At 30.7% G+C, this 15,932-nt stretch overlaps 1 protein-coding gene across 1 annotated transcript; it reads left to right on the forward strand.

The window, feature by feature from the left end:
* Positions 1–4,518: 4,518 nt before the first annotated feature.
* On the forward strand, positions 4,519–8,317 carry LOC125209003 (protein FAR1-RELATED SEQUENCE 6-like). The gene is made up of 2 exons (XM_048108571.2): positions 4,519–4,755; positions 6,146–8,317. The coding sequence occupies exon 2, from the start codon at positions 6,196–6,198 to the stop codon at positions 8,203–8,205; it is 2,010 nt and encodes a 669-aa protein (XP_047964528.1). The 5' UTR covers positions 4,519–4,755; positions 6,146–6,195; the 3' UTR covers positions 8,206–8,317.
* The last annotated feature ends 7,615 nt before the right edge of the window (positions 8,318–15,932 follow it).

Consider the following 15,932-nt stretch of genomic DNA (forward strand, 5'->3'; position numbering starts at 1 on the left):
GTAGTATCTATTTAGGAAAATTTTAATATTGGAAAAAAAAGTTTGAGAATAATAGTACTACATCTCCAAACTCTATATGAAGCTCTTAATTAGTTTGTTTCAATACTTTAAAAGTAATAAGTTGAATGATTTTAGTTTTATTTTTGGAATGATTAATAAAATGAGTTTAACATTAATATAAAATGAGTTTAACATTAATACAAAAAGAGTTTAATGAGATGGACCACGTGATACACGTTTGACCGAATCCGTGCAGCATCATTGTTCATTTTATTTAATCAAAAAATTAATCATTTTAATTTACAATGATTTTTAAATTAACCTATAAAAACAAAATACTAACGTAAGACAATAATTTATAATCGTAATAGTGGGAATAATCACTATCAAGTATCAACCAAATTAGATATTCTCTATTTTCATTGGTCCTTTGTCATTGTTGTTAGACACTCATTTCATTTTAGAGCGAAATTCAAAAATGGTCTCTGGATTATAAGTTTATCTCGCTTATAGTCCCTTTACTTTAAAAATACCGCCAGTAGTTCCTGGATTAAGGATTTATCTTGAAATTGGTCCTTTTAGCTTTTTTTGTACGAAAATGCCCTTTTGGGGAGTTTTGAGGGTTTTGGGCAATTTGATCTTTTTACACTTTTAACATTTTAAATCTGATATTATTTCAGTTATATATTAAATTTGATATTATTTCAAAATTATCATTTTTCTTCTATTTTGTCATCCTTCACTTTGTTTTTTTATTTTAATATTATATTTAATTTTATAAAATTAAATTTTAAATTTTAATTTTTAAATATCAATAAATTTTTTTATTAAACTATTAATTCATGGACACTATAAATATTGATTAAAACTATTAATTTTTATTATTTAATATAATATTCAGCTGAATTGAAGAAGTACACACAAATAATATTAATCATGATGGAAAAATAAGAGCTATTCTATTTAGCCTTCGTTCGGTTGTTATAATTGCTTGTGATTGAATATTATGAAGTTGACTAAAAATTTGATCCTACTAAAAATTTAATATAGGAGTATTTTTGTTGAAAATTACTAGTAAATTTTTTTTTTGTTTTCAAATTAATAAACAAAAATTATATTAGTCTTACATTAGATGCATATTTATTTCAGAATAAATCGTGTTATATGATATATTTATGATTAAAGCTATTAAATATTGATTAAAACTAAGTCGTTGTCATATTGATTAAATATTATACACTTTCAAATATTGATTATGACTATTAATTTTTTTTATTTAATAATTTTTGTAATTAAAAAAATTTATTGATATTTAAAAATTAAAATTTAAAATTTTGTAAAATTAAATCTAATATTGAAATAAAGAAACAAAGTGAAGGATGACAAAAGGGAAGAAGAATGATGATTTTAAAATATATCAGAGTTAGTACATAACTGAAATAATATCATGTTTAAAATGTTAAAAGTGTAAAAAGACCAAATTGCCCAAACCCCCCAAAATCCCCTCAAAAGGGCATTTTCGTACCAAAAAAAGCCAAAAGGACCAATTTCGAGATAAACCCTTAGTCCATGGACTACTGGCGATATTTTTAAAGTCCAGGAACTATGGGTAAGATAAACCCATAATTCAGGGACCATTTTTGTAGTTCACCCCTCTTACATTAAACTTTATTTTAATGATATTTGACTTTGACGTTCGTCTGAAATAAAAAAAAAAAAAAAAAAAACACATAAATATGAATATCAAATACTACTACTATAATTTCTAGGCTTCTAGCAAATATCGACATTGATAATTGTTTCTCATGCTGGCTATCTTTGAATGCCATTTTCTCTTTAAAAAAAAAACATACTGTATTTAAATCTCGTAGTGTTAAATAATAGTAATAAAAAATGCCATTACAATATTAACTTGACTTAAGTAGCTTAAGAAGATTATTAGGTTATTTAATTTTTCGGATGAGAGTTTTTTTTTTAATTATTGCTAGAGAAAAGCAAAATACAATTTGATGGCGTTCGGTTGCCATGACTAATTATCATGAGATTATCTATCTAGGATTAAGTTGGAGGATTATTTAAGTTGGAGGGAGGAGACTATGACTAATTATCATGAGACTATCCATTTAGGATTTAAGTTGTGGTGATCAATCTTATGAACCAAACATGATACATATTTAATCATAAGAGTTAGTCTTGCCAACCGAATAGGCGAATACCCCAAAAATGAAGTATCGAACTCTTATTTTCTCCTCGTGGCACTAAATGGTGCGACTCTCTATCGTGTACTAATAGAGAGGTCTAGTGATCAAAGGCAACCGTTCCTCAAATCCCAAGGAAAACAAAAGCATTGTATTTAATGTCAAGTTGTTGAAGATGAATCCATCAATTATGAAAATGAGACTATGGGTCAATTTGGTCCTAGTGACGGTGAGTACTAGCAACCCGAAACACGAAAATCGTTAGAGCCCTTCAAAGGAACACCGATGGAGATGCTGATAGATTTAATGCTAGTTGAAAGCATATAAGTAAAGAGTATGAACAATGATAGAAGATGAAGAGATTGCGTCCAAGTATCAATTATTGGATATTGTTGTTGACCTAGTCACGTCATATTCATTCAGAATTGAAGAGACCATAAAATGATTACCAACAAATTCGAACTTTATATAAACTAGTAGAAATTTTTAAAAGAGAGAACATCTTTTTTAGTGCATGAACTTTGTCAAAGTATCATTTTAGATCCGTAAACTTTAAAAATATCATTTGAGGTCTGCCAACTATGGGTTAATATCAATTAAAGTACTTTTTTACTATTTCCAAGATTTTCTGGACGAAAATACCTTCAATATTTTTAAGGGTGTATATTTTTAATAAACTTATGTTATACTCATATTTTTTATAAATATCTTTACTATATGTTTTTGATGAATTTTCTAAATATAATTTGACCTTCAATATTATCACTTAATTTTATGACATGCAAGAAAAGATCCTTATTCAATTTTCTATTATTAAAAAAAAATTCTTTATTCAATTAAAATTCTTTAATATAAAAAATTGAAGAAGCAATTTTACTTTCATGTCACAAAATTAAGTGATAATATTGAAAGTCAAATTATATTTAGAAAATTCGTCAAAATTATATCGTAGAGATATTTATAAAAAATATAATAAGTTTATTAAAAATATATACCCTTTAAGGTATTGAGGGTATTTTCGTCCAGAAAAACTTGAAAATAGTAAAAAAGTACTTCAAATGATATAATCCATAGTTGATAGACCTCAAATGATATTTTCAAAGTTCACGGACCTAAAATGATACTTTGGCAAAGTTCGTGGACCAAAAAAGATGTTCCCTCTTTTTAAAATTATAGAAATAACTAAAGAGTTGAACTACATAAATGGTGTCTGATCTTTCACTTTCGCACATAAATGGTACATGATCTTTATTTTATATCGTTTTTGGTACCAAGTAACAAAAATAACCCTAGGTACAAATATGTGATTTTTTTTCATGGAGGATATTTTTGGAAATTTTAATTAAAAAGTACCAAATATGTGATTATTTTTTCTTCCTTATTTTTCTTTTTCTTCTTTAGTTTCTTCTTCTTTTTTTCTCTTCATTTTCTTCTTTCTTTTTAGTATTTTATATTTCTTTCTTTTTTCTTTTTACTTTTTTCTCCGTAGTTTATGTTTCTTCTTCTTCTTCTTTTTTTCTTTTTTCTTCTTTTTCTTCTTTCTTTTTATTGTTTTATAAATACATCTAATTGCATTTATAATATAAATAAAAAACAAAATATCTAGTTAAATTAATTAAATAAAGTAACTAAATCATTTGAATATTTTTTATTAAATTATTTTATAGGTCGAAACATCTAACTAAAAATATTCAACTTTTTATTTCATTATGAATACAATTCACAATGTTAAATTTTTATTAAGGCTATATTGATTATAGTTATTAATTTAATATAAATTATTATCATTATTATTATTATTACATAATATTATGTGATTCATAATTTATCTAATTATACTATAATTATTTATTAATTTAGTATTATAACAATAATATTATTATAATAATTAAATATATTATAATTATATTTATATAAGTATATTTGAATGATATTAAAAATGAATTAATTATTAATTTATAATATTAAAATAATAATATTAATATTGATTATAATAATAGTAACAAGAATGAGAAGAATGAGAGAAGATATTATAATATCACTTTTGGTACTAATTTTATGTATGTCTAAAATACCCTCTATGACATAAATGAGAAAATATATTTGTTCAAAGAGCATTTTGGAAAGAAAATTGCATCAAGTATAAAAAATGTGATTTATAAGTAAAAAAAATGATATAAAATAAAGATTAGATATCATTTACTTGCAAAAATGAAATATCAGAAACCATTTATGTAGTTCACTCGTACCTAAAATATGACTATGCTTACTAGAATTTTTCAAACTAAATTTGCCAAAATCCTTCACTTAATGAGGGGAGAAAATGAAGACAAAATCCCATCTAATCCCATTCCCTTTTGCAATCTTCACTAATCTCATTCCCTTTTGCAATCTTCACTGTAAACTAGCTCAATTCTATGAGTAACAAAGCTCTGCTTTTCTTGATTCATTACTAATTTTTATTTAATACTCCTAAGGAGGAAGGGCTCGGATCATCGCTGATTTATCTTCGGTTTCGCTTCCGCATTTTCCCGCGATTTTCCGAACCCTAACTGCGGTAGTCTCTAACCCCAATTTCTCCGCTTCTGCTTTTTTCAATTTTCAATTCTTATCAATGCTGCAGTCACCAACCCCATTTTATGCGTATTAATCGATTGCTGTTTGGTTTCTTTTGTTGTGGGCTGCAGAAAATTTTCATTCTTTTTGCCATGAAATTTTCATTTTACCGTTGAATGCAGATTGTGAATAATTGTTTTTTATGATCAATATGAAGATATATGCGCATATTATTTTCATGGGATGTGAATAATTCTTTCCTATTGAGAAATGCGATGTTTTTAGTTTGGAAGCAGAAAGTTGAATACTAGATTGCCTAAATAACTGAACATATATGTCAATCACCGAATAATATTTTGGTTGGTTTAAGAAAAAGTTAAAATTTTTCAGCTTCGAGCAACTAATTTTATGCAATTGGGAAAAATCATGCTTAAGTAAATCCCCATTTAACTGAGAATCTGTGTTGATGGTTGACCATTGAGGTTTTTAAGGACTAAAACTGCTGAGTTAGTGATGGAAGTTTCTTTTTTATGCAAATTACTCGAAGATTTGATCTTTAGGCCAACTTTTCAGTTTCTTTATTAGGACCAATTTGCAGCCTTCTAATTTTGACATTTTTATGTTGGTTTCACCTTTCGCGTCTGTGATTGATTTGTGAATTTTATTTTTCATGGCAAGCCATTTTCTTATAGATGCTTCCAGTTCCTCCTTCTCTTTGAATTTATGAGTTCTCTTCTAATTTGGCTGTGAACTAAATATATCTGATGTTCTGCAAATGTTAATGGTTATCATATCATGTTAGAAGTTGCAACATTGAGCGATTATATATACACTTATTTGTGCTAAGAAGTTCACAGAGTTTTGGAGTGGTTGCTTAGCTTCTCGGAGAAGAGAGGAATAATAAAGGGGGCTCAACTGTGTGTGGATAATAAAGGGAGTGCATTGCAAAATTGAAGTTTATGTCTGTAGTTGTAGACATGATTCTGTCTAATTACACGGGAACCATATTCACATAATTTGCCGATTGAATGGTTTTCTATTTTTGAAAATTTAAGAAAACGTAGATTTTTGTTGCAATTTATTGGTTGGAGATAATTCTCTGAAGAGATCATCATATCACAATAGACTGAAATCTTGGAGGAATTTAACTGTCATATTATTCAGAGTTTAAATCTAATAAGTTCAAATTGTGTGTCTATGGTAATGTGTGTTGGCTGTAAGACAAATATCACATTGTTGACGTGATTTTCTCTGCTTTGCTTCTCATCGATAATCTACTTTGCAATATTTAATCAAGAATACAAGCTCATGTTGCTGTTCCAAACTCATGAAAGGAATAAATGCTTAAGATGTCATTTTATTTCAATAATGTGCATACTTCTTTCTGGCAGCTATCTATGTTGTACCTTTAGCGTGTACTTATGCTCAGAGATCATTTCTGATGAGTATGGAAGAAATGTCTCTTCATACTGAGGGAATCATAGAAGAAGTAAGCTCTGCTTCTCTTCTAGCCAATGGTCAAAATGATGTTCTTGAGGACAATACTTGTGAAGGTGGAAACGAATTTGTCGCTCCTGCAATTGGAATGGAGTTTGAGTCCTATGACGATGCATACAACTACTACAATTGCTATGCCACAGAGGTAGGGTTTACTGTGAGAGTGAAAAACTCTTGGTTCAAAAGAAATACCAGAGAGAAGTATGGTGCTGTCTTATGCTGCAGTTGCCAGGGTTTCAAAAGACTCAAAGATGGGAACCACCTGCGGAAGGAAACAAGAACTGGTTGCCGTGCTATGGTGAGGATGAGGATAGTCGATTCTAAAAGGTGGCGAGTACTTGATGTTAACCTCAAGCACAACCATCTATTAGGAGCGGAAACTCACCAGACTAATAAGAAGACTAGTTGTGGACACAAGAGAAAGTTGCTGTCGAACTCTGACGTTGAAATGCAACCAGTCAAACTCTATCGTGCTCTTGTAATAGATGCGGGCAGTGATGGGAATTCCAACTTCAGCCAGAAGCTTGCTAAAACTCCCTCCGATCAGCCCAATAAATTGAACTTGAGAAAGGGTGACACACAGGCCATGTATAATTACCTTTGTCGTGTACAGTTGACGAACCCGAATTTTTTTTACTTGGTTGACTTAAATGATGAAGGGGGTGTGAGAAATGTGTTCTGGGCAGATGCTAGGTCTAGAGCTGCGAATGTATACTTCGGTGACGTGATTTTCTTCGACACAAACTGTTTGTCCTGCAAATATGAGGTTCCCCTTGTTTCGTTTGTTGGCATGAATCACCATGGTCAGTCGGTTTTACTTGGTTGTGGCCTGCTTGCTAGTGAGACTATTGAGTCATATACATGGGTATTGAAATCATGGCTGTGTTGTACGTCTGGGCCTTCCCCACAAACCATCATTACTGACAGGTGCAAGGTTTTGCAGAGTGCTGTTGCTGATGTGTTTCCGAAGTCTCAACACCGGTTTTGCTTGTCACACATCATGAGAAAAGTTCCGGAGAATCTGGGAGGTTTGCGTAGCTATGATGCTATAAGGAAGGCCCTTTTGAAAGGAGTTTACGAGGCATTAAAGCCATATGATTTTGAAGCAGCATGGGGATTTATGGTTCAGCATTTTGGAGTTTCGGATAATGAGTGGCTTAGATCATTATATGAGGATCGAGCACAATGGGCTCCTGTTTACCTGAAGGACACTTTCTTCGTGGGTTTGGCTGCTGCGCGGCTTGGTGAGACGATAAATCCCTTTTTCGGCAAGTACCTGCACAAGCAGACCCCGCTGAAGGAATTCCTCGACAAGTATGAACTAGCATTGCTGAAAAAACACAAGGAAGAAGTGATTGCAGACACGGAGTCGAGAAACTCAATCCCTGAGCTGAAAACACGATGCTCGTTTGAACTGCAGCTGTCAAAGGTCTACACTCGAGCAATCTTCAAAAGATTTCAGTTGGAGGTGGAGGAGATGTATTCTTGCTTCAGTACGACACAGATACACGTTGAGGGACCGATCACAATCTTCTCGGTCAAGGAAAGGGTTCTGCTCGAAGTAAACAGGAGAGAGATCAGAGATTTTGAAGTTCTTTACAACCCAGCTGCATCTGAAGTTCGTTGCATCTGCAGCTGCTTTAACTTCTACGGTTATCTATGCCGGCATGCACTGAGCGTGCTGAATTTCAACGGAGTAGAGGAGATCCCTGAGAGATACATCTTGTCGAGATGGAGAAAGGATTACAAACGGTTATACACTCACGACCACGAGGCTGAGAGCTCGGATACTAGTGAGCAGGCGCAGTGGTTCAACCAGTTGTACAGAAGTGCATTGCAAGTCGTGGAGGAAGGAGCGATCTCCCTCGACCATTACAAGATTGCGCTGCGTGCACTTGAAGAGTCGCTCGATAGAGTTCATGGTATTGAAGATAAAGTGGCTAGCCTTGAGTGATGCTAGTCATGTATGTATTGTCAAAGCCAATTTCTGTAACATAGTAATTTTTCTTTTCCTTTCAGCTTTATTTAACAGATTAGAAGAAGAATTGATATGAAATTTTGATGAAGCTCTGTCTCCCAACTTTCACTTTTTTGATAGGCAAAAATGAACATAAAAGAATGTGTTACGGTGGACTTGAATTCAAGACCTTTTTTTGGCCTCGAGCATTAACCACTTTCTCAGTTTTCTTTGATTGATAATTAACCACATGTTTCATGTATGTGTGTATTATATTAATGGCATGTCTAATGCCATTTTTTGGTTTGTGTTTATTATATTAATAATTGTTTGGCAAGGTCATTTGGCTTCATTTTGTGAGGGGCGTAATTAGAAGTGTCCCTATCTATATAATTTTTTTAACAATTAAAGTGTGCTCTCATTGTGTGGTTACACTAGTATGAAGTTATTATTAAATTTCAAAATTTTATCCAACTATAACAACGAAAACGATTATGGTCGGCCTAGTAATTAATTTTCTAATTAAGGATTCCTCCTCGTGAGGGTGACAATTAGGTGATATTTTAATGCCTAATTTGGACGTCCATTAACATGCAACTTAGTAGCAACCACTGTCGCCAACTATAAAACGGTCGTTAATTAATTAATTAATATAGAAATAGTCAACTTATAATTATGAATGGTGTTTAGATAGAAATGGAACACCATCTTGTGAAATGTTTACGTTTTTCTAATTGTGTGGTTGTTAACATTCATAATCGTCAATAGTACCTATTATATGTATATAATTGATGTGTAAATGTATATATGGGTGTGTTAAAACGACAACACCTCTTAAAACAACATCATACCATGATTCTTAGCCAATCATTTGTACGCGTGGATGAATGATAAGCTGCCATGTGGCAATAAAAAAAACGCTCAAGTGCAAAAATCTCGTCCAGCAATATATAACACTGTACACAGCAATTTTTTCTCGGCCAGCAATATCTAACACTCTATACAACAATCTATAGACTGTTGTGTAGCGTTTATAATATTGATATGTAGTGTTTATAATATTGTTGGATATGTGGTGTCACGGTATCACTTTAGAAGGTATTGTCATTTTAACACAGACCATTGTATATATATACTTTTAGTTAATTAAAGAGAATTAATGCATGTTGCATTAAATATCTATCTATGCATTCATATATGATATATGCATTTATAATATTGTCCACGTCCATACTAACAAGATGTGATATTCTCTCATTTATACTCCTATGAATCCAAAATCAAAAGAAGAGTACTTAGCCTGTGAATTAGGATTGAATTTTGATTAAGTTTTTATTTGATACTAAGATCATTTTACCCTCAAATAATTTTAAGAATATAGTATATTCTTTTTTGGGAAATTTTATACCATTATATTTAAGTTTTGGTTTTGGCTTTAGTTTTACCATGTTAGCTTTAATCAGCTAAGTATAATAATTAATCTCGAAAGATGTTATAATGATTAATTTCGATAAAAATATTTTTGTTGTGTGCAAAACTAATTAAATCAATATTTGAAACATGCAATGTCACAAGATACTCACTAATCCGATAGTTATTACAAGATGAAAAGGGAAAGAACTTTAAACGTAAACTAACAAAAGCACACACGCAATCTTAATCATAATTTACACATGGGAAACTAGGCAAGAAAAATAGATGAAAGGAAGTTGCATGGAGAAGTAGAGTATGATGATCAATTTCTTGTGTCTCCATTAAAATGAGGTGAGATGAAATTGCCAGGGTAAACCCTAGTGTTGCTACTATTACTCTTCCCTTCATCAACGTTGTTCGAAACCCCATTCTTCGCTCTCTCCTCCTCCATTCTCTTCGCTCTCTCCTTCTGTGCCTTCTTCTGTTGCACGTAGAGGTGCGCGTAGCTAGCTCCCGTTGAAGACATTCTACAACAAAATGATGAATGATTTCAATCTATGAATGCAATGGAAGATGTTGGTGTGTTAGACACTACGCGGCGAGGACGAATTTATAGGGAGGGAAAGAGGTGTTGGATGGTTTCTGAGGAAGAAAATCACTAAGTGAGTGGTGTGGTTTAATTATGGAAGGCATGTTTAATGGTTATCTTTAAAGGAATTATTATCTTCAATAATATTGTGGTTATGGATGGTTTGTGCATTAGTTGGTCATTAGGCTGTCAGCAGCTTTTGATTTCTATGCTTAATTGGTTTATCGACTATTTGGAAACCACTACGTTTTGTGAGGTTTTTTATTTGCAAGATTTGGGCCCTAATTAAAGCATTGGTCAATGTAGTCATCACTAATTCAATACTTGTTATTGCTATCTAGCTAATTATCCACCCCAGTTTGAAGTCTTTATGCTAATCTTTTTATTATGTATAATATGTATCATGTTGGCATTGTTAAACTTCATTAAACTTCATTCCTAAATACTTATAAAAAATATAGTAGTAAGTACAATAGTGTAGTACTACTTCATATACTAATAATCTGATCATTTACTGATATAATACAAAATGAGTTATGTTAGGAATTAATGTAATCATCAAATGATACGTACTGAAAACTACAAACGTAAATATAGATCTAGATTCATAACAATCACAGATATTATGTGTTGGGTTATTGATTTGAAGTGTTTGATTGAATCCTAGAGGTGAATCTACTACTTTCGCTATCAACATGCAAAACAATATAATCAATAATTCAAAAACAATTCTCAATATATTAATAAGAGAAAGCTTCTACTATTACTAGTTTATAGTCTATTTTTACGTTCTACTATATATTTTGAACTCTTATACTATATTTTGTTTCAAGGTTAATAATTAGTAATACTTAACGAGTTAAATATAAAATCTTAAGTTATTCTATATATCTTTCATGGAGTACTAAATAGTAAATTCTTTGCAGAATGATGCGGTTGAGTTCTTTTGATCACATGATTGAGTTAAATTTATTAATTTTATCTTTAATTATATCCAAGTTAAGTAATTATTAAATCATAATTGAAAGTTAATAAGTTTAGCAATTAATAATAATCCAAAACAGGAATCAATAATCACGTTGTAATTATCCAAGTGTTATATATTTAATTTGCATGTGGAACCGCCGGCGAAAGAATATGTTAACAATGTTATTTTTTTCCCGTTATATAGTTTATATAGTAATAGCTTTAATTTGTTTTCATTATTGCATTTTTGGAACACAAATATATGTACTAATGAGGCCTTTCTGTAAATTTTTCTACACTTAATTAACATTTAGTTTTTGGTTATACATCAATGTCACATAGTCGAGAACAGCTAACATCTTATCTTAATTTAAACAAAAATTTAAAATGCGTTTTACCTCCATGTAATAATACTAAAAAAACATTGCTAATGAGTGGTCTGGCTAAGCCAAGTTATATATATTTTAAAGGTCATAATTATTATCAAGTCTACTTATCTCCCACCAACTTATCTCACACTACTATATTTATAGGAAATATTATCCACATTGTCGAGTGGTCATTAGAATTAACAGGGATTTTCTAATTCAAATAATATTTTATTTACTACTTTAAATTGTTGGGGCAAGTATTATATTTTCTTAAATTAATATGAACCACACTTGGGTATAATCAATAAATATTATATGGGGTTGACATAACCTAATTTGATGCAAAGTTAAACTCAAAAAGAAAAGCCAATCAGTGGAAACCCAACTTTGGTTCAAAAATGATAGCCACGCATTTAAGCCAATAGTAAGTGAGACCAAAAGCTGATTGCGACAAATAAATTATGAAGTATTTAGTTGGTTCGACCTAAATTAAGTTGGCTTATTACCAGAATTAGAAACAACAAAAATGTACATGTAGTAGTAATACATTTCTGCCTTAAGGTTCCTCCGACGAATGTCGGAATCATGAAATCACCCAATTAATGAAGTTTTTCGCTAGTACTTATGCGCAAACAATGGGGTTGAGTGGTGTCGTTTTTCGATAACACTCATGCGTAGATGATGCGTTCGGTCAAATATTAGCTTTTAGCTCGACTAACCAATTTGGTTAGCTAGCCTAAAACCCAAGATTCAAGGTTAAGTCTGGAAATATCTAACTCGATAAAATTTTAATTTAATTAGCCTGCAATCTGAGTAGGATTGATCCGAAACCCGATGAATGAGCTTGATTGATATTCCTAATTATATGTGCTCCATATTTGTGATTAAAAAAAATCAGATATCAAAATATTTGTAAACATAAAATGTGCATATTTTCAAACAAAAACTAGCATATTTTCAAATAAAAACATGTATACATAGAAACCACTTTGCAAATTGAAACATACTCCACATACTAATATACTTGAACACAAATATATTTTCAAGCAACATATACATAGTATAAATATGAAACTAGCATATTTACAAACAAATTTATGCATACTGCCATACAAAAATATAGTACATATTTATATATTATATGCGCATAACATAAATCAGAAACATAAAAATGTAAGAACTACATAAACGTTCACAGCTATTTCTGATGAAAGACTTTTGAGTGGTTTCCAATATTTGGATATCCATACAAATTAACTACCGCCAACAAAAGAAGATAGTAATATATATACTTCTTTCGTCCAAAAAAATAGTCTCATTTATACACGATATATGGGTTTTAATAATAAATTGATAAATGTAAGAGAAAGTGAGAGAGTATGAGAGAAATAATAAAAAGTAATACAGAGAAGGAAAATAGGAGAGAAGAAAAAAAGGGTAAAGTATGATAAAAAAGTTTTATTTTAAAATGAGACTATTATATATGAATATCCTAAAATAGCAAAATGAGATTATATTTTAGAAGGAAAAGAGGGAGTATATATTTTTTCTAAAATAGCTACATCGTGTGCATGTATTATAGTATTATTGTATGCCCAAGGCCATTTTAGTTTGTTTTTACTATATTAATTATTGTTTGCCAAGGTCATTTGGCTTCATTCTCTTAGGGGCGCAATTACAAAAGTCCCTTTTTTACATATGAATCTTTAACAATTAAAACAGGGCCCTCAACTCATTGTGTGGTTAAGCAAGTATGAAGTTATTATTATTATTCAATCTTCAAGTGACAAATTTATCCAACTGTAACAACGAAAAGGATTATGGTCGGCCATGTAAGTCATATTCTAATTAAGGTTTCCTCCTCACGAGGTGACACATAACTAGGTGATATTTAATTTTTAAATGCCTAATTTGGACATCCATTAACATGAAACTTATTCTATTTTTATGATCAAAGTTATTGATATTCTTTCGGAAAATATATAAATAATTAGTGTCACACATGCAACGCACTTCCTTTTGGCAACGCTTCAAATATAAAATAGCTCATTAATTAATTAATATAGAGATTGTCAACTTGTAATTATGAACATTATTCAGATAGAGATGGAATATAACTGAAACATGGAATTGAGAAAACGAGAAAATACATGTAACAAGAAACTCACTAATCCAATATTTATTACAAGATGAAAAAGGACAGAACTTCAAACCCAAAAACTAAAAACATTAACACAAAATATTCCAAGAACATCATAATTTACACATGGGAAATTAATTCATATGATGTTGATGATGATGATGAAGCTCTAGCTAGTCTCTCCATTAAAATGAGGTGAGATGAAATTGCCAGGGTAAACCCTAGTGTTGCTCCTATTACTCTTGCCTTCATCAACACTGTTCGAAACCCCATTCTTCGCTCTCTCCTCCTCCATTCTCTTCGTTCTCTCCTTTTGCGCCTTCTTTTGTTGCACGTAGAGGTGCGCATAGCTAGCTCCCGTTGAAGACATTCTACAACAAAATTATGGAATGATTTGTATCTATGAAAGCAATGGAAGAAGTTGGTGTGCTTAGAAACTACAAGGCTAGGATGAATTTATAGGGAGAGAGGAGAGGAGTGATCAAAGGGGTGTTGGATGCTTTCTGAGGAAGAAAATCACTAAGTAAGTAGTGTGATTTAATTATGAAAGGCATGTTCAATGGTTATCTTTAGGCATTATTATCTTCAATAATATTGTGGTTATGATGGTTTGTGCATTAGTTGGTGATTAATATGGGAATTAGGCTGTCAGCTGCTTTTGATTTCTCTGCTTAATTGTTTTATAACCTACTTTGGTAACCACTAACCACTAGCTAGTGTTGTGCGGTTTATTACTAATTGAATACTCTCGTTATTGCTATCTTAATCATTCTAGTTTTAAAGTCTTTATGTGCTAATCTTTAATAAACTTATCAAGAATGAGTTCATCACCACATACCATTTTTATAAGATCAAGATGGGGAAGAGTGTAGTTGTGGAATAAATTATATATATGGTAATTGTTCTCTGTGATGGCTTATTTTATGTGTAAATTTTGAACTTCAATTCATTCTAACTTCTTTCCTAAATATAATCCCTTTGTAGTTGTATCATTGTGATTTTACTGAATGTTGTTTTAGTATGTTAGGTCATAAAAAAAAATTAAAAAAAATAGAGGGTGATGTTTCCATGTATAGAACTACTATAATTTTGAGTGAGCCAGCAATTGTACTCATTCTGATTAAACATAGTAGTACATAGTATTTGTTTTAAAAAGAGAGAAATTCTAAATATATCTTTACGTTCTAAATGTTCTGAACTCTTGTATCAGAAGTTCTAAAACTTCTCTTTTCTATTTCGCTGCAACAAAGAAATATGTATAATTAAACTGCTTAATTGAAATCTGATTTTAATTAGTTAAAACTCAAAAATTAATCTAGTTCATATATATTTAATGTCAGATTATAGAATGATTCGGGTGAGTTCTTTTGGTGACATGATTGTGTTTAATTTGAAGTTAAATTTATTAATTTATCTTTAATTATATCCAAGTAGAGTTTATAAAGCCACCATCTCTTTAGTGTATAACTATTAACTAGAGAGAGAATACATTTCAACCAATAGATTATAAAATAGAAGGATGAAATTGAGTTTTAAAAATTGAAATATAATTACGTAGTTCACTGTAAGGGTGTTTTAGTTTATATAAAACATCCATTGTAATGAACCAAACACCCATAAAATGAACTTCTCTTGTGGTCAAAATCCATCCAATGTCCTTTACTCCTTATTTCATTTTTTGATTAGTCTCTAGTTATACATTGAAATGTGATTAGGCATAATGCATTGGTCAGTACTCCCATGCATTGATCACTTGCCTAATAATTAAATCTTGGTTCAAAGTAAATAGATTTAGTAATTCATCTTAATTTGCATGGGGAACCGCCGAAAGAATGTGTTAAAAATGGTATTTTCCGTTATAGCTAGTTTAATAGATTTTATTTGTATTTTTGGAACACAAATTAGGTGCATGTTGCCTGGTAAATGTTACCCTTAATTATAATGTTGTTTTTCGAATTTGGTCAGAAATCAATGTCATTTAGTTGAGAATAGCTAACATCTTATCTTAATTTAAACGAAAAAAAAGGATGCATTTTGCTTCCATGCACCAATATTATTTGAATAAAGATATAAAGCATTCTCTTTTTTTTTTTGTTTATGATAATTATGTTTATGAGTGGTCTGCCAAAGCCAGTTAGTTTTTAAAAGGTCATAATATTTATCGAGTCTCTACTTATCTCCCACCAAATTATCTCATAGTAAATGCTATCCATTTGTGGTCATTAGAACATGAATTGTCTAATTC

The sequence above is a fragment of the Salvia hispanica genome, chromosome 3 (assembly GCF_029641045.1).
Source record: "Salvia hispanica isolate PSC_SH4W2 chromosome 3, Shi_PSC_v1, whole genome shotgun sequence".
Taxonomy (NCBI): domain Eukaryota; kingdom Viridiplantae; phylum Streptophyta; class Magnoliopsida; order Lamiales; family Lamiaceae; genus Salvia; species Salvia hispanica.

Bases quoted from the DNA above. Each gene is read 5' to 3' on its own strand.
- LOC125209003 (XM_048108571.2), top strand. From the start codon at position 6,196: ATGAGTATGGAAGAAATGTCTCTTCATACTGAGGGAATCATAGAAGAA.